Genomic DNA, 21,163 nt, shown 5'->3' with positions numbered 1-21,163 from the left:
GGTGGACAGAATACTATTTGGATACAGATTTGGGCTCTCAAATAGCTCCAAAAGAATATGAAAGTATTCTTTCCTACAACCTTTGGTTAGACAAATTTCAAGGAAGGATCCAGACTTACCATACTTGATTCTTTTTTATTTTCCTTGGTCTAGTTTTCCCAGGGGATAGTGTACTATAATTTACCAATCCTAAGTCACTGATCATCTCTCCAAACAGAGCAGCAAAGCCTTATCAAAGCTGGACAGACGTATGCGTATTAGAGTATCAGTTCCCATGATATTCAGCTGGCTACAGCTGAGACACGAGTTTTACAAACTTTACTCTTTCATATCTGTACTACACTTCACATCTGAGTTTAACTCTGTTCATGTTACTCCATTTGTGTCTCACCTGTGTGATGTTAATCAAAAGCAACAAATAAGTTAGTATTACAAAGCTATGCATTTCTATAGGTTATAGTTAATTTCTACCTCTTCTTAATAAGACTTAATTGTAAACAGCATAAAATGAGAATTAGTGTTTGGTTCTTCTAGTCATTCTTCTCTCATTCTGAAGTACAGAATTTCACTCTGTAACATTGAAAATTTTTGAATGCAGAACAGCTATTCTTATATGTCCTTGAAAAGATAATTAAATTGGTTTTGATAAAAACTCTTTTTCTCAAAAAAGAGTAGAAATGAAAATACTATTAGGCTTAATCCAGGATTAGCAAGAGTTATCCAGAAAAGCTCTTATTCTCACCAGGCCCAAAGGCTTATAGCTGAGGGATGCAAACTACCACAATATATACATCCAAATAAAAGGGCAGTGACAGCAACTTCCCATTAGAAACAATCCTTCACAAGAAATTGGGGAGACTTTCGCCAAGGCAGACTCTGCTTAGCACCTAAGCATTTTATTATTTTATTCAGATATGGATTATTGATCTGATCTCCCAACACACACACACACACACACACACACACACACACACCACCACCACCACCATCACCACCAAAAACAATTGGAATGAAAACATGAAAAAAATATAAACTCTAGTAAACAAAAATGAACTCTAACATTTTCTCCCACTGTCATGAAAATTCCAGGAAGCAGTATATATATATATTCAGGTATTCAGGATCCTCCATAGTTTTCAGTCAAGGGAACCATTAAATTATAATATCCCAGGATTCCAGCTACCAAAAATATGTCAGAAATGAGAACAAAGACAAGCCTACCTCCTCTGCACAAAGATCCACATGTACTAGAACTTTGTTATTTAGAATCTTCAATTTTATTCTAACTGGAAGCAGTTATTGAGATTTTATGAATAAATAAATTAGGAAGAGTGACTAAATTTTGATTTTTCTTTTGAAAGAAACATTTCCAGAAGCACTAAGTTCTAGACAAAAATAAAGCTTCTTGAGTGATCTTATTTGAAAAAATTATTCGAAGAGTCCAAATCTGAGACTCAGAGACTTGGACATATATCAGAAGAAATTACTTAATTCCAAGTCAAGTTAATTTAGAACAAGCTACAGGGGAGACCATCATAAGGAAATGATATCAATCTTTAATTAGAATAATTAAAAGCTAATTGTGATTTAATTACAGATAAGATTAAATTTTGCCAAGTTAAAAAAATTCAATTGAACGGTAGTGCTTTATTGAACTTTTGCTTCATGTACAAGTCTATTTTCAATTTCAGAACTGTGGAACTTGATAATAAAGAGAAAACCATCTTTATCTATGCACATAGACTGTACATTAAAGCAGCTGTGTCATTTTGGAACACTCAAGTTTTGAAAGTGACGGAATGATGGACCACTTTCATCGCCCTTCATCTCAGACAAATGCTAGCAGTGTACAAAATCAACGTATACTTTAACTTTTCTTAGAAGAATCTCAGCTTCGAGAACCCCAAATACTGAGGATTAAATCACACTTGGGGCTTATGTAGTCGCATGCCCAGAGTGTTTGAAAATGCTTTCAAGTGAAGGGAGTGCTTAAAAGGATTATAACTCTCAAGACTATTGTAACAAAGCGCATGGTGCTACAAATAAATTCTGATGTGACTGTTACAGAAAATAGGTGCTGTAAAGTCTATCCTTTAGAGGGAAAATATAATCCATCTATGCATATAATAAAATCTTTTTGGTTAAATGAACAGCAGCTCTGAAATCTCCAGAGTTTTAGAATGCTAGTCAGCAATTATGTCCTGTTGAGATTTAATTATCTCATTAGATATTTATTTACTACTACATATTAAGTTGCAGTACTCCATTAGAGTGGGTGTACTAATAAATACATAACTACTGCTAAATAGAACTGGCTTAGCCAAATAATTATTTACAATTATTTTACCAACATTTTAATATAATGTCCAACACAATGCTTTGCTCATGTATGCATCCAACAAATACCTTTTGAAACGACAAAAGGGATAATATGGTCTGCATTTTACTTGGTCACTACTGTCAAAGGTCCTTTGTAATAAACCTGGCAAGGGTACACTTAGAAATTCAACTTGATCCTCAAGCTACAGTGTTTTTGGGAAAGGAAAATAATGGAGAGAAAAGGAAGATGCAGAGGGTCACTTCCAGGTGCCTGGAATATTTTTTTACACATTCTGCTATGGTGATTTTCTCTGCCAAATGCTACCATAGTCTAGCAAGAAAAGGTTTATTACATTAAAAATTGAGTGACAAAGGACTAGAGATAATGTCTTTGGATTACTGTTTCCATTTTGTAGTTCTTCTCTCACAAGAAAACAAACAAAAAAACAATCTACAAATTTCAAAGTAAGCTTAATGGCTCCCCAGCAAAGTGCAGTTTATGTTTTCATTGTTCTTCTTACTCAAAGTGTTTAAAAAAAGTTATGTCTTCAAAATCAACTCTATCATAATAACATTTCTGCAGCAATATGGCATAAAGAAGCTACATTTTGACTCAAGTCAATATTTCCCAAACTATTCTGATAATCTTTATTTTGATAATTTTTTGTTGTTTGAAATTGTGTGTGTGTGTGCGTGTGTGTGTACATGCTAAGTGGAGGTGCTTTCTGTTGGTCAAAAAAATTTGGGAGATGACTAAATAAATGTAAAAACCTTTCTTAATAATTGGATTACCAATAGCTTTCATATGCTAACATTTTTTGTGAGTTTCCTCAAAGAAAGCATAAATCAAATTTATTAGGGAGATAAATGATGAGATATAAAAGAAGGAAATCAAACTGAAAACCATCTTAGAGATCCATTTCTAAGGCCATGATCTGCTGATTTCTAAACCTAGTCCTCAGTCAGCATGTTGTCAGTTCTGCTCTCTTTTGCAGTCAAGATGCTGAGGAGGAGTAACTGAGTAGACTCACTCTTCAGTGGATGAACAACAGCGTGTTACCTCCCTGGTCATCGTTTTTCCTCTTACAGAGGTTGATGATATTTGCTGAGGTCAGCAAAGTTCAGCCTGCAGGCTGTTACTGGAACACAGCCATGACCATGCATTTAGTGTTGTCTCTGGATGCTTTTGAGTTTCAAGGGTAGAGGAGTTGCACAGAGACCTTACGGCCCAAAAACATGAAATATTTATTATCTGGCACTTTATAAAAAAATAAAAGCTTTCTAGCCTGCGAGTTAATGATTAGGGGTGCACTGTGAAACCAGAAAGAGAAGCTTCAAAGTTTGACTTATTTTTGAACCTATGCAAGATATTTAACCCATAATTGCCTCAGTTTCCTTATCTTCAAACAAGAATAAGAATTATATCTGCCTTACAGACTTATGAGACTAATTATTCTATCAATAGTACTTAGAACTTATGATGCACATATGAGTCTGATACACATAAAGTATATACATACAAGTAAACTGTGATTATTCTTACTAAATAAACACTGATATTCTACTCAAGCTCTCAAGCTGCAGTTTGCCCAAGTAAAGTCAGTATTACCATCCTTTCTTGCAGTTAGCAGTGGCAAATGAAAGGTAAGCAGAAATTATTTCTATAGTAATTCTTGCTTATCTATGAGACATATATAGTCCAACACTCCACCAAAGAAGCCTGAAAATCCTATACATACACTATTTTTTTCTTATAAATACATACCTATGGAAAAGGTTAATGGATAAATTATTAAGAGGTTAACAGCAATAACAGCAATAACATACTGTAATTAAAGGTATGTGAATATGACACCTCTCTCTCTTTCTCTCTCAAAATATAGAACTGAGCTTCCTCTTAGCTATGGGATGATATACTATCTGTAATGAGATAAAGTGAGGTGCATGATGTAGGCATTGTGATGCAGCGATAGGATACTACTGACATTCTGATAAAAAATCAGGAGTATCATCCGATGTGGGTACTCTTGGATCATCACGCCATGACTGTCTATGGCTGGATGTCAGGAGCAGACAGAGAGGATGGTTAGTGATCTTTTGGAGTTGAAAGCTTTGTACTGAATCCATTTGGAAGAATGCAGTTATTGGAAGATGTTTCCTCTTTTTCACTTTTATAGATATGTTATATTGGTCGTTTTCTTCTATAAGAGTCAGGTTTCTTCATAATTAAATATTTACCTTGGATGGTATACTATCCCTTTGATCAAAGGTTTCAATTCTGACATAAATGTAGCAGTAACATCTTCATCAGTATATATATAGCCTAACTAGTAATATTTATATTTCTTCTCTGAACCTGTTCCTGAATCTGTGCCATCATCCCTGACTTGCAATAAATATCATTATCTTTTGTTCCTAGGGAATTCCTTGCTCAAGTCTTCATATAGACTCAATGCAACTAGGTACCATCAACAAGAACACATTTTATTTTCATGTTTCTACCCACAAATTTAATGCCTTTTCCCTCTTATTAAGCAGTTGAGCACTGTGGCCTTAACCTTCACAATTTGAGGTAGGAGCAAAACTAGCAAGAGTTTCTTTTTCCTTCTTCACAAGTTCATGAATAGAAGATTCATTTTTACCAGATATCTTATCTGAACATATTTTTTTCTTTCATTATTAAATTGAGTTTTTGCCTTTTCATTTAAAGGAAACAGTTTAAGGCTTCTCTTTGGAATATCTGAATGCCAGCATTATTGCTCTAGTGCAGTGGGGGCTATTATTAAGTAAAATAAGGGATACCTGAACACAACTACTGAAATACTGTGATAACCAGTCTGCTAACCAAAATGGCTACAAAGTAAGTGACTAGTGGCAGGGAACATATACAACGTGGTTATGCTGGACCAAGTTATTATCCACTTCTGTGCTGGATGGAACAGAATGTCATGAGATTTCATCATGTGACTCAGAAGAATGCAGAATTAAAATTGTATGAATTCTTCTAGATTTTTTAATTTAATATTTTTCTGCAGTTGACTGTGCATATTTTAAATTGCAAAAAGCAAAATATCAGATGGTGGGGGTGGAGGGGCGACCTATATTGCTTCCAGGAAGCCTCCTTAAAAAGGGTTGCCTCAGTTGGCAGTGAGTCCTTAACTTGCCTTCCCTTTCCTTCTGAATCTTATTGGAATGTGACTGCAATAATTAGATTTCTAGCAGCCATCTTGAACCAACCTTGTGAAGAAAGCCAGATGCTAAAGATAGTAAAGCAGAGAGATTGGAGAAACAGAGGTCCCTGCTGACTGCACGGCTTTGTACAGCCCTGACCTGGCCAGCTTCTTTAACCTGAGAGCAAATAAATCTCAGTATTGTTTTAGTCATTGTTGTCTAGATATTTTGTATGATAGCTAAGCATAATTCTTAAAGGGCAGAGCAGGGAATCAATTAAAATTGTTTTCTTGTTTAAATCAGTGTGAGAAATGGTAATAACAATTAATTTCTTCAAACATAAGGAGAGAATGACAGGGCTTTACCTTGCAACATTAAACTACAGATTTGCATTAGTTCTCCTTATAGAGTGCATAATATAGGACAATTCTGTTTAATTCCAATTTCTTCGGGATTACATTTCATTGTGGAGGAAATCTCAGCTGTCCTTTAGCTCCATCACAGCATGATTTCTCATTACCATCCTGCAGTTATGAGAAGAGCTTCCTCTCAAGTTTGTAATCATTATGAAAATGGGGATGAAGTACTTAGTCAAAGGATAGTAAAGTATGCTTCAATTAAAACCTGATGACAACGCAAATATTTCTTTTCTTTTTCGAGTCATGTATAAAAGCTATCTATACCAACAGTTCACTGCACAATTAGAAGCCAAATGCTACAATGTATGTACAATTATTTATCAACTAAAAATAAATAATATCAAAAGAAATCGGAATAGAATCTATTCAGATCAAGGAGGAGGAGGAAGAGGAGGAGAAGAGAGAAAGAAATTTAATGTTGAAATGTAAAGAAAACAAGAAAAGAACAGGAAAGCAAAGAAAAAATAAACATCACTGGATAAGGTTTAGCAATGGCCATAGCGGCGAACACACCACCAGATGCCACTTAACAAATGCTGTAGGGCAGGAAGAGGGTCAAATATGGGACTTAATGCTTCTCTTGATGACATCATGCCATCTCACTGAAAAACGCCAATACAGAGGTAAATCTCAGTTCAGATAACACACAAGACACATGACTAGCAAGATGCCATCATTTGTAGGTTTTAAGTAACTGGTTGGTAAAATCACTTGTTGGTAAAATGTTACTTAGGTGAACATTACTGCAAGTATTCTGTATTCTCATCTTTTGCTCACCCACAGGAAAATCTGTTACCTTGAATTGTGAGGAGCAAGCAGGAAGAGTACAATTTGGTTCAGAGACACATGAAGGGGATGTGTTTTAATCAAAGGTTACACCTGAGTATTCAAAATTGATTCAAGGTTTGGCTCTATGGGTTATCAAACTGATTACTTAAACAGTTAGTGTTTTCCTTTTATGGAAATGGTAAGATTTTAAAATTAAATGCAGATAACTGCAGATGTCTTTTCATATGGAAGCAAAGCAAACTTTCTATAAATCTCAAAATGACTACAGAAGAAAAATCTCCAAAATCAATATAGCAAAAACAACAAGAGATATCTGATAGTCTCTCTGTTCACACAGGGTGTAAAATATTAAGTCCCGGAGCGCATTCAATAAAAGAAGTAAAACTCAACAAATAAACAAACTAACACTACAGCTCAAAACCCTAGAAAAAGAACAGACCAACACCAAAAGTAGTAGAAGACAGGAAATAGTTAAACTCAGAGCTGAAATCAACGAAATTGAAACAAAAGAAACAATACAAAAAATTGACAAAATAAATAGTTGGTTCTTCGAAAAAATAAACAAAATTGATAAACCTTTAGCCACACTAACAAAGAGAAGACGAGAGAAAACCCAAATCACCAAAATTTGGAATGAACAAGGAAATATCACAACAGACACGATTGAAATACAAAACATAATTAGAAGCTATTTTGAAAATCTATACTCCAACAAAATAGAAAATTTCGAAGATATCAACAAGTTTCTAGAGACCTATGAATTGCCTAAACTAAACGAGGAGGACATACACAATTTAAATAGACCAATTTCAAGTAATGAAATAGAAGAAGTCATCAAAAGCCTACCAACAAAGAAAAGTCCAGGACCTGATGGTTTCTCAGCCGAGTTCTACAAAACCTTTAAAGAAGAGCTCATTCCAATACTTTTCAAAGTATTCCATGAAATAGAAGAGGAGGGAACCCTCCCAAACTCATTCTACGAAGCCAATATCACCCTGATACCTAAACCAGATAGAGACACATCGAGGAAAGAAAATTTCAGACCAATATCCTTAATGAACATCGATGCAAAAATTCTCAACAAAATTTTAGCAAATCGCATACAAAAACATATTAAAAAGATAGTGCACCATGATCAAGTGGGTTTCATCCCAGGGATGCAAGGTTGGTTCAACATCAGGAAATCAATAAATGTAATTCACCATATCAACAGACTTAAAGTCAAGAATCACATGATTATTTCAATAGATGCAGAAAAAGCATTTGATAAAATACAGCACCCCTTCATGCTCAAAACACTAGAAAAAATAGGGATAGTGGGAACGTTCCTTAACATTGTAAAGTCCATCTATGCTAAGCCCATGGCTAATATCATTCTTAATGGTGAAAAACTGAAAGCATTCCCCCTAAAATCTGGAACAAGGCAGGGATGCCCTCTCTCACCACTCCTATTCAATATCGTCCTTGAAACTCTAGCCAGAGCAATTAGACAGACCAAAGAAATTAAAGGGATACGAATAGGAAAAGAAGAACTCAAACTATCCCTATTTGCTGATGATATGATTATATACTTAGAGGAACCAGGAAATTCCACCAGAAAACTCTTAGAACTCATAAGTGAATTTAGTAAAGTAGCGGGATATAAGATCAATGCTCATAAATCTAATGCATTTTTATACATAAGTGATGAATCTTCAGAAAGAGAAGTTAGGAAAACTACCCCATTCACAATAGCCTCGAAAAAAATAAAATACTTGGGAATCAATCTCACAAAAGAGGTGAAAGACCTCTACAATGAGAACTACAGAACACTAAAGAAAGAAATTAACACCTTAGAAGATGGAAAGATCTCCCATGTTCCTGGATAGGCAGAATTAATATTGTCAAAATGGCCATACTACCAAAAGTGCTATACAGATTAAATGCAATTCCAATTAAAATCCCAACGATGTACCTTACAGAAGTAGAACAAGCAATCATGAAATTCATCTGGAAGAATAAGAAACCCAGAATAGCTAAAGCAATCCTTCACAGGAAAAATGAAGCAAGGGGTATTGCAATACCAGAACTTCAACTGTACTACAAAGCAATAGTAACAAAAATGGCATGGTATTGGTACCAAAATAGACAGGTAGATCAATGGTACAGAATAGAGGACACGGACACAAACCTAAATAAATATAATTTTCTCATACTAGACAAAGGGGCCAAAAACATGCAATGGAGAAAAGCTAGCCTCTTCAACAAATGGTGCTGGGAAAATTGGAAATCCATATGCAAAAAAATGAAACTAAACCCATATCTCTCACCGTGCACAAAACTAAACTCAAAATGGATTAAGGACCTCGGAATCAGACCAGAGACCCTGCATCTTATAGAAGAAAAAGTAGGTCCAGATCTTCAACATGTTGGCTTAGGATCAGACTTTCTCAACAGGACTCCCATAGCACAAGAAATAAAAGCAAGAATCAACAACTGGGATAGATTCAAACTAAAAAGCTTTCTCTCAGCAAAGGAAACTATCAGCAATGCGAAGAAAGAGCCTACAGAGTGGGAGAAAATCTTTGCCAATCATACTTCAGATAGAGCACTAATCTCCAGAATCTATAAAGAACTCAAAAAACTCAACACCAAGACTACAAATAACCCAATTGACAAATGGTCTAAGGAAATGAACAGACACTTCACAGAAGAAAACCTACAAGCAATCAACAAACATATGGAAAAATGTTCAACATCTCTAGTAATAAGAGAAATGCAAATCAAAACCACCCTAAGATTCCATCTCACCCCAAGCAGAATGGCGATTATCAAGAATACAAGCAACAACAGGTGTTGGCGAGGATGTGGGGAAAAAGGTACACTCATACATTGCTGGTGGGGTTGCAAATTAGTGCAGCCGCTCTGGAAGGCAGTATGGAGATTCCTTAGAAAACTTGGAATGGAACTACCATTTGACCCAGCTATCCCACTCCTTGGCCTATACCCAAAGGACTTAAAATCAGCATACTACAGAGATACAGCCACATCAATGTTCATTGCTGCTCAATTCACCATAGCCAGATTGTGGAACCAACCTAGATGCCCTTCAGTTGATGAATGGATAAAGAAACTGTGGCATATATATATACAATGGAATATTACTCAGTCATAAAGAATGATAAAATTATGGCATTTGCAGGCAAATGGATGAAATTGGAGAATATCATGCTAAGTGAGATAAGCCAATCTCAAAAAACCAAAGGAAGAATGATCTCGCTGATAAGTGGATGATGATACATAATGGGGCGTGGGAGGAGTTAGTTTTAGGGTTAGAGTGAGGGTTAGGGAGGGGGGCAAGAATGGGGGAAGGAAGGACTGTATAGAGGGAAAAAGGGATGGGAGGGGTGGGGGGAAGGGGAAAAATAACAGAATGAATCAACCAACATCACCCTATGTAAATTTATGATTACACAAATGGTATGCCTTTACTCTATGTACAAACAGAGAAACAACATGTATCCCATTTGTTTACGATAAAAAAAAAAGAAAAAAAATATTAAGTCCCACAAGATCCCACATGATTGAGCACCTGGTTTCCTGTCTGAATTCATCCTCCATTATTCTTCTTATTCTCTTCTCTTGGCCAAACCATTCTCCAAGCTATTTCTCAGATTTAGAAGGTGTGTTCCTGCTGAAAGAATTTGTAATTGCTATTCCCTGTGCTTCCGAGCTCCTTCCTAGGAATCCTCACCATTGTTTCTCACACTTGCTTCAGTTCTTCACTAGAAAGTCACTATCTCAATGTTTATTCCTGGTAATATGATCTAAAATTACAGCAATCTCCCCTCTTTCTATTTTTCCCCCGACATACCATAATTCTTATTTTATTTATCAGTCATGATATTTGTCTCTCAAGATTGTATTTCCACAAATGAAGTAATTTATGTTAATAGTATTAATTAGTATAGTTCCTATACCTAGTTCAGGGCACACAGTAGGCACTAAATTAAAAAAGTGTCAATGAAGTAAATGAATGAGTTTCACTCTCAGCAACAGTTTTTTTGGTGAAAATTCTAAGGGAATTTTAGGGTTCTCCTCATCTCACATAATGAATGAGTAAATGAATGGATAATAGATAATGAAAACAAACAACAACAACAAAAATCTCATAAAACCTGTCACAGAAACCAGTTTGGGGCATATTATTCCAAAAACTTTCTAGGGAGATGCCAGTATATATAGGTGCCCATGTGTGTATACCCACACATGTATATATATGTACATGCATATATTAACATACTTACATGATTATATAATTTTCACTGATCTGAATTTCTATATAGAGATTTAATACATTGCTTAGGGAAAAAAAAAACTTTCTGCAACTTGCTTTTTCTTTTTTTACATTGTAAGTAGTCTCAGAGAGCTTACTATGTAATATATATGTATATTTCTATCATTTTTGAAACTATAATTCTTAGCACATATTAATTTTATGAAATAAAGGGTTTCTGTGTGACACTTTTATACACACATATAATGTACTTTGATTGTATCCACCCTCCCTTTTATCCTCTCTTATCCCCCCATGCCCCATAATAATCATGTTTTTATTAGGTCAAGCCTCCCATTTGAGTTAGTTCTAAATCCTTTTGCTTTCTTTTTTAGAATCCTTTACAATTATGTTACTGTATTTGTAGATAAACTCTTAGACATAAAATTACCAGGTCACCAGGTAAAAAGTGTGTACATTTTTTATTTACTATGGAAATGTTTGAACATATGTCAAAGTAGAATAGCACAAATACTATGTTCTTACCATCCACCTTCAACCATTATCAACAAATGGTAAGAGTTGTTCCATCCATATTTGCATCCACTTTTCCCCTTCCCATATTTTTGATGGATACCATTTCTATATAGCATTGCTTTTTATGAAGGAAACCATACTATTTTATCCATATATAATTTAATATATCTCTTCAAGACATAACAGTTTTCATTTATATGTAGCTGCTGTACTGCTTGTATACAAATAATTAAAATTAAAATAATTTTAAGATACTCATACATCTAGTCAGTGTTCTTATTTTCAGGTCTTAATTATTTCGTATTTGTTTGAGTTAGGAGTCAGATGTAATGCTTCCTACTCATCTATCTCCTTTCTCCCCTGTATTTGTTGTTGTTGAAGAAATTCTGTAATTTGCTTTGTGTAGTTTACAACAGTCTGGATTTTGCTTGGTGTATCACTGTGGTAGGTTTTGTTCTGGTTTATCAGGTTTCACTCTCAGCAACAGTTTTTTTGGTGAAAATTCTAAGGGAATTTTAGGGTTCTCCTCATCTCACATAATTCAAATGTTCAGTTGCTTCATTCTGATCCCTCCTATAGATGCTTTATAACAGTATTATTGGTTTTGGTGGTTTGTTCCCATTTACTTGTATTTTGGACGAGATACTTCATTATTCATTTTCTGTTGTAGTTGCTAGCTGTAAGATTTTGGTTTTATTATCCTAGTTTCTCTATTTTTATGATGTTATTTTTGAAGATCCAATATGATGGTACTACAACAATCTTCTGAGAATTCTCTAGAAGAATAGGTATATGCATGATTAATTTTGGTAGTGGCAAATTTCCCTCAATATAGGCCCATTATTTGTACCATCTAACACACAGTTCATAAGAACTAATTTCTCCATGCCATGGCTAACATTTGATACTATTATTACTTTTCATCCTTGATTGTGTAACAAATAAGCAATCATATAATACTTAGGTTGACTTTCATGAATGGAACATAAGAAGGAAGAGGTAATTGGAAGTCTTTTCATGACTGTGCTGAACACTCATATATCTTTTCTGTGAAATAACATTTTTTTAAACATATTTTATTGGTTCTTTTTAGTAATACATGATAGAATCTATTTTGGTATAATTATGGAAGCATGGAATATATCTTGTTCTAATTCAGTCCCTAGTACCTTTCCTTCCCCTTCTTTCCCCCACCTTCTGATCTCTTCTCTCTATTAATCTTTCTGTCATTTACCCATAGTTATTTTTAAAAATTAATTTCTTGTGGATGCACTTGATGGTGAGATTCACTGTGGTATATTCATATATGTACATAGGAAAGTTATGTCAGATGTGTTCCACTGTCTTTTCTTTATTGGAACATATTTCTAATGGTTCTGTGGTCTTGTTTATTGATATATGATTTTAATACATTGAGAAATTGGTTAGATTACTTAGAGAATATTAATGTAGTAATTCATATGTGTCATATTCTACATCTTTTATTTTTATAAGCATCCTGTTATTTAAACATTTTGTTATCCTAATATTCTGTTTTCCTACATGAATTAAAATCCCACTTTTAGCTGTATACAGAAGGTGTATGCCTGTAAATCTCAGCGGCTTGGGAGGCTGAGGCAGGAGGATCCAGAGTTCAAAGCCAGCCTCAGCAGTTTAGCAAGGGCATAGGAAACCCAGTGAGACTCACTCTGTCTCTAAACAAAATTCAAAAAAGGACTGGGTATGTGCCTCAGTAGTTGAGTGCCTCTGAGTTCAATCCTTAGTACCAAAAAAAATCCATTTTAGATTTACCATTTTAGATTACCAAACTGTGCTTGCATTGATGAACAGATATTTGATTCTGATTAACTGATCCACCTAGGCTTCTTCACTAAAATTCATTTAAAATTGCTATGTTTATGTTTATGATATTATATGTTACACACACACACACACACACACACACACACACACACACACACATGAAACAAGCACACTCACAAATATACACACACTATGTTTCTTTCAGCTTATTTTTCTTAAGTTTTTTCTTTCTACAAAACTAAATCTAGCTGTAATTTTCATTTTCTAAGGAAATAAATGGTTTTCCTGGGGTCACAGTGGTGGGGGAGAAGCTGGATTTGAAATAAAATCTGCCTGGTTCCAAAATCAGTGGTCTATTTACATAGTTATTTTTATAAAGTCCACTTATTTTCATTCAGCAAGAAAAATGAATCCTTGGTGTGTTCTGTGTGCCGGATTCTGTGCTAACTGCCAAGATTACAAAGATAAATTGCTTTGATTCTGCTCTTGAGAACTTATTGCCAATTATTCTATTGTTATCCTTTTTATCACCCATTTCCTTCCAAAAATCATATATAAATCTTTATAAAGACTTTTAAACCCATAAAAGTAGGCATTTTTGATATCATAAATACATCAGTTGGGTACAAAGACAGTTTCTAAAATAATTATTGCTTACATTCATTTTTATGGGAAGAATACTTAAGAAATAGAAACAGGGCTTATATTTTTAAAAAATAACAAAATATAATCTCTTCTATGAAATGCTTGCATTTAGAGTTTGCTCATAAATGTCTTATTAAACTGATGTTCCTCCTGATTCAAAGATTATTTGGTATGTAGGAAAACATGGCTCAGGTTTTAAGTCTTTGCTCCTTATGTTATTTATTGCTACTTAACAAATAACACCAAAACTTAATGACTTAAAACAATAACACTTAGTGCACAGTTTCAGTAGGTTGAGAGTCCAAGTGAGGCTAGGCTGAGTATTCTAGTTCAAGTTGCCATGCAGGTGTCATCTAGGACTGCAGTCAAGACTCCATTGAGTTTCCTTTCCAAATTCACATTGTCCTACACAAGATTTAATTGCTCCAACTCAGGAGGCTGAGACAGGAGGATCAATAGTTCAGAGCCAGCCTCAGTAATGGTGAGGTGCTAAGCAACTCAGTGAGACTCTGTCTCCAAATAAAATTCCATATATATATATATGACTGGGTATGTGACTCAGTGGTTGAGAGTGCCCCTGAGTTCTATCCCCAGTACCAAAAAAAAAGAAAAAATAGTTGCTCATGGTTATTGGGCAGAAGATGTAAGTTTCTCTGAGGGTCTCAGTTCTTCACTGGCTGTTGGTCAGAAGTTGCCCTCAATTTCCCGCCTCTCTGTAGAGCAACTTGCAATGTGACAGCTTGCTTTATTAGAGAAGCAAGCCAGAGGCCAAGACACAGGTAGGCTAGTAAGACGGTGGTCACATGTTCATCTTAGACTTGGTTTTGCTATCCCAGCACCTTCACTAGGGACATTTCACATGCTTGTGTAAGGGATCAGAAAAGGAAGGTGGAAAATATTAAGGAATAGGAAGAATAGGAAGGAAGAATCACCATAGACCATCCTTTAAGTCTGCCTACAACTTTCCTTTCTGTGCTGATTCTGCAATCCTGATTTATTTGCACAATAGAGGTCATAAAAGAAAACATACATTTATTAATTATAAGCATAAAATTAAATCATGATATGCATGGGATAAAATTCTTTCAACATTTTCTTTATCTTTGCCATTACTGATGATAGCTAACATTTATGAGACTTTCTGTATGCCTAATGTTGGCTGTGTTCTATAAATGTTATTGCATTTAATCTTCACATACATTGATAGCATAATATTAAAGTTAGGTAAGAAAAATTTCCCTTGTTATATTTGATGAATCTGAGGCACAGAGAATATCTCTAATCCCACAATTGACATCACCATAGTGTCTGAAAAAAGTGACATTAAAAAAAACATGAGTTAATGTCCACATAAACATCATGCAGTTAAGTTTTGCTGCCCAGAAATTTTAGAAGCCTTCAGGAGTTATTACTGTGAACTATGAAAAAGCTTGAGCAAGCTCTTGCAAGTGATTATACTGACATTCCTACTTCATTACTTTTAAGAGAATTGAATTTGCGGTGTTCATGTCAGGGTACATGAGTACTACCTTCACTGGGAAGACATGTCAGGTGTCTTTATTCTCAGCTAAGCGGAAAGTTTTTGGCAGGAAGTCATTTTGTGGTATGAAGGACATATTCACTTAACTAAGGGTCCAGCTCTGATTAAAATAAAAGTTTTAAAAATGGTTTCAGATTGTCCTTTGCCTCTAACCTTGCTACAAGTAAAAGAGATTAAATGACAGAAAGCAATTATATATAATGCAACTCTTGTGAGCAGATTTGATATTAACTTCAATATACACCAAGCATCAATTAGATAACTAATTATTATAAACTCAGAGGAGGAATAAAACATGAGGCAATTACATGATAGATAGGTGATAAATATGTTCACTTCCTTTTTCTAATTTATTATTTCATGTCTTTAGGATCTGAATTCTTTTGTATCAAAGATATCTTCTATCATCTTGCAGCTGTGTTTTATTTAACTCATAGTAACTTGATGTTCAGAAATTCTGTATTTAATATACTCACTAGCAACTTGTGTTGGTGCAGGAATGCCTTCCAGGAGTCCTGCCGTGCATTGTGCCGACCCACCTGGCATCATGACACAGAACCTGTGGACCTGAGACTGAACTGCCATATGGGCTTGGCCTATGGTACCTGACACCACAATATGCATGAATGGAAAAGAAGTGAGTTTTGAAATGTATGAAACTTATCTGTTGAAATGCTTCCAATTAAAGAAGTCTAAAGTTGTAAGCAGAGGAATTGGTTCTTTTCAACTTAGTCAAAAGAGAAGTTCTCTCTTGTCAGGTATATACTCAGTTATTCACAAATATAATCATAAATACACAATTTTTAAAAGTATCTTACACAATAGAAACTATCAGAATGCCTGTGCGTTATAGGGCACAAATCTGTGGATATTCTACAAAAAAGTACATCAGTGTCTTCAAGAATTGTGTTTTAGCCTTCTCAACATATGGGACTACATCTTAATATATTTGATGTATCTTGTCCTATGAGTTCCCAACATCATTTCTCATTCAGAACATATATTTGTGTATGTATGTGTATATGTATGTATATATGAAATATATTTTTTTCTTGCCGATGTGACTGCAGACACTAACATTAATGAATATAACATTCTACATGACACAATGAGGCTATCAATAGTAATCTAGTTAATAAGTTAATTCTTTAATAGTTTCTCTGCAAAAGAAAATTTAAATTTTCTTAAAATTTAACAGCTCATATATGAAATAAATTTAAAGAAGTTTTCTGAAATTCGACAAAAATCTTTTTTAAAACTGCATGATATTAATAATACTAAATCACAAAACTGATGCTTTTCTATACTACCATTATTTAAAACAAATTTAAATCATGCTGAAACAAATTTGGAACTATCTTTCTATTCCATTTTCCCAAAATTACTGTTCTATGAAAAGCAATAAAAGTATGCAGTCAAACTATTTAGAGAAACACTGTGCTAGAGTGCATTCAAAAAGAAATTAATTTTTTTCTTTTTTGGCTTACAGAAATTTCGGTGGTCTCAGTTTTTCAAAACATATAATTTGTTTGATTTGTCTCATTCTAAATAAATATTAAATTTTGCAAGTAATTTGTCATTGTTTTTCTTCAAGAAAGATTCTCAGATAAACCTCTGGTTCCTTATAAAACCTGAATTTATCTCTTCTCCTTGGAATGATCATTCATTTTAGTTTTTGCCATTAAGTACATATAAAATGGCATTTCACTGCGTTAATGTTTCGCAATTCCAGGATCACCACTCCTATTTTTATTGACCATATATTTTTTCTCTTCTGTGAAAAATCTCATTATGTCTTTTCACTATTTTTTTTGTTTATTTGCTTGTTTTTATCTTTTAAGATTTTCATATTAATTTGAGGAAATTTTGTTAAAATAACATCTAAATATTGTGTTGGCTATGTTTATTCTAATTATTTTCTCACATTTGATAACGTTTTTCACTTCACTGTATCTTTTAATTAATATCAACACTCATTTTTTGCAGTCAAATTTATAGAACTAATTTAGAATTAACTCTTTGAAAATGTGTTTAAAAAGTTTTTCTTGAATTTTGGATCAATTCTTCTTAAATGTTGTTTTCTTAAAATGTGTTTTTTCCATGCCTCTAAAACTAAAAAATTTTCAAATATGCTTTTCAACTGGTCTTTAAAACAATCCATTTCTGCCATTTTTCTTTCACTTCTCTGAAGTTCATATTTGTTCATAGTGCGAAGTGGTTTCACTTTTATCTTCTTTCCATATGGATAGGCCCCTTTTCCCTAAACCATCATTCCTTTCCCTACTAATGTGAAATGTCATTTCTCTTATATATCAACCTGGGTGAATACACCTTTCAGTTTTCTGTTTTATTTCAGATATCACTTTGTCTATCCCTGTAGTGTTCTTTATTATAGTTCTATGATATCTCATTTATTATAACTTTATAATAATTTTCTATAACTGGTTGAGCAATTCCTTTGTCCCTCTTCTTTCTTACTATTACATTTTACTATATAAAATTTTAAGTCAACATCACAAATCATGAATAATCTCATTTTACAAAGAAATTGTACTAGATATGAATCATTATCAGGAGATATGCTATTTTCAAATTCTATGTCTTCATAGCCATGAATGTAGAATACCACTCCATATATTTAGATAATCTTTAAAGTCCTTTACTAAAATTTCTAAAATTTTCCCTAATCTTGGATACTTTTAAAGGTATTTTATATTCTCTGTTAAAATTTTAAATTATGATACCTTTGTAATTATGTTTTCAGCTTTTTTGTTATTGATAATTAGAAATACAATTAACACATTTTATATTACTATTTAAATAAATAACAATTATACATATAACTAACTTACTGAATTATTATTCAGGAAATTCAATTTAGTAATTTATAGACTTTGGTTTTGTTGTTCCTACTTTACATCTTTATATCTTGTCTTTTTTTTTCTTGTCTTATTGCACTTACTAAGACTTACTATGACGTTACAAAAAAATGCTGGTATTGTGTGTTTTTTTGCTTAAGTCTTGATTTTAAAGAGACTTCATCTAGTCTTTCTCCTTTCAGGATGACATTTACCCCAAGTAAATCTTTATGAACTTCAATGTTGTATCCTATTCTTTATTTACCAATAGTATTTATCACAAATGGGCATTAGATTTTATTAAACATTTCTTTTCAACAAATTAGATGATCATATTTTAATCCTTTTAAATTTTGTTAATGAGTTAGACTTTTCAACTACTCTAACTGGGATATCATTGTGGTCAAGGTTTATTATTTGAAAAATACATTTTGATTCAATTTGCTAATATTTTCTCTAGGATATAGCTTCTGTATTCATGAGTGAAATGTATCTGCAATTTTCCTTTCTTATAATGTATTTTACTGGTTTTAATAAAAGGTATATCCAAAAGTGGTAAAATGAGTTTGGAGGAATTCCTCTTTTGTATGGTCTGTAAGACTTAGCATGTTGCCTTTAGGAACTGGCATTCATTTTCATTGTAAAAAAAAAAAAAAAGTTAGCTATCTTTCAATATTTTGAACAAAATAAATCATTATATCTTTCATTTTAGTATTTCATCTTTTCATTTGATGAGTACAATTTCATTCAGATGTTTCCATGTGTTGATTTATTTTGTTTTATTCTAAGATTGGTGTCTTGGACTTCCCAAATCTTTCATTTGACATATTTCATTACTCATAAAATATTCTCAGTCTTTATCTGTTCACCATTTCAATCCCTTCTTTCCATCTGGGCCTCTAATTAGAACTGTATTAGGCTTTCTTTGCTAATTTTATGTTTGTTAAAATGCTTTTCATAGTTTTTTTTTTCCTTTTCATAGTTTAAACATGTTTTTCTCCATGGCTATACTCTGTACAATTTTTTCTTGTCTTTTTTGATAATTCTAAATCTCTATTGGGTTTAACCTGATAATATTCACTGAGTTTCTAATTTCACTTTTTAAAATTTTAGTTTCTGAAAGTTCTATTTCTATTTAAAAACAGCTCATTTTTCTTTATACATACAGTACCCCGAAGACAGGTTTAACCTGTGTTATTTCATGGATTTATTAAGCATGTTTTACTTCTTATTTATATAATGTGAATTCATATATATGTATATCTACACATTATATACCCATTATAATACATATTTACTTATATTTATGGTCTTTTTCTGGTATAGGTCAACCTCACCATCACTCCACCTGGTTTGTTCTAACACATAACACCTTATTTCCCCTTATTTCCTCTAGTATTATTGTTTAAAAACTTTTTTTTTATAGTTAATTGTATTTCAAAAGGGAATGTTTCATGGGCATTCTTTGAAATCTCAGATAAAACGTTTTTCAAAAAATATTTGCATTTACTTTCCCCAGATCCATGGAAATACTAATAATCTCCAATAATTTACTGCAAATTTATGGCTTAAATTTTTATGTGTTAACTGTCTAATGTTAATTTTCACTACAAATTCACCAGTATCAGGCTGTAGTTATTACTTCTCAAATCCAATTGCATTTTATAGACTTGAATCTGGAATTAATATTGGGAATTTATTTAAACAATGTAACTGGTTGTGTTTAAGATAAACAAATGTATTTTCTGCTTGTGTGTAGTCTAAATACTGGAGGTAAAGAAGCTTAGTATTTTCTTCAAATTGTAGTTTCCGTGATAACTTTATAACACCTCTGTAGATGAAATTATCTGATTGCTTCAAATGTATGGATTCAGCTTAAGATATAAAGTTAGATAGACTTATTAACTATGTAATTATAGAATTCATCATTGAATACTTGTAGGAGGATGATTTGGCTAGACCCCAAGAGATTAAGATGTTTATGTGGCACTGTTTATATGGAAACATGGTGCTTAATCAGGCTAAACTTATTAACTTAAAAATTAATGGATACTGTGAATAATAATTTAGGTACCAAAGTAATTTTAAATTCCTTCATCTAAAGGAGAATGCCATTCTGGTGCCTTTGTTAATAATTGGCACGTGTTTAATGTAAGTTTTTCATCCTCATTATCCACTGAGCTTCTGAAAGATAAAACAACAGTCTGAAATACAATATTCATCTAATATGTCATTGAAAATAGATTTTCTATCATTAAATATCTGTATATTTAATGTTATCTTTATTTAGAACAAATTACAAATTTCCAGATGTACTGAAATGATATATTTGATGCAAAAATTCTTGAAACCAATGTGAATATTTAAATGTTATTGCATAAATGCTTATGCCTGCTTAGTACATATTCTTAGTACCTCACATAAATAAGACAGTGATTATGGATCCCAATCTCATGTGCTTTTAGCTGCATAGAGATAAAGTGCATTACACTTTAGAATATAAAGTTAGTACACCTTAGGTAATATGAAATAGAAATCCACTCAGCTTGAGCAAAAGGGTAATTTATTAGGGCAGCAGTATTCTTGGGAATAGAATTAGAATGGCAACACATCAAAGAATCCATTAAGTTCCTCTCTTGGTGCCTCTTATGTCTACTTCTCTCTGTATGTCATGTTTTATTTTTCTCCTTCATTACAGAATGGTTTTTTTTTTTTTCTCAGTCTCTTAGGTAGAAAATTACCAACACTTGCTCTGGTGTTGATGTAAAGTCACCAGGTAATTGAGAAATACTAAATTGACTCTCTAGGTCTCAGTTCTCAATATTTG

General features: G+C 33.1%; 1 protein-coding gene across 1 annotated transcript in view; it reads left to right on the top strand.

Moving 5' to 3' along the window:
• The window catches only part of Adgrl3 (adhesion G protein-coupled receptor L3), a 776,587-nt gene extending 759,391 nt beyond the window's left edge, over positions 1-17,196 (top strand). The window contains exon 26 of the mRNA XM_047566096.1: positions 15,976-17,196. Within this exon, the coding sequence (XP_047422052.1) occupies positions 15,976-16,049 (74 nt within the window). The 3' untranslated portion in view covers positions 16,050-17,196. The remainder of the gene's footprint in view (positions 1-15,975) is intronic.
• The last annotated feature ends 3,967 nt before the right edge of the window (positions 17,197-21,163 follow it).

This window comes from Sciurus carolinensis, chromosome 10 (genome assembly GCF_902686445.1).
Source record: "Sciurus carolinensis chromosome 10, mSciCar1.2, whole genome shotgun sequence".
Taxonomy (NCBI): domain Eukaryota; kingdom Metazoa; phylum Chordata; class Mammalia; order Rodentia; family Sciuridae; genus Sciurus; species Sciurus carolinensis.
The sequence above is the reverse complement of the archived record's forward strand: the minus strand, read 5'-3'. Positions and strand labels throughout refer to the sequence as shown.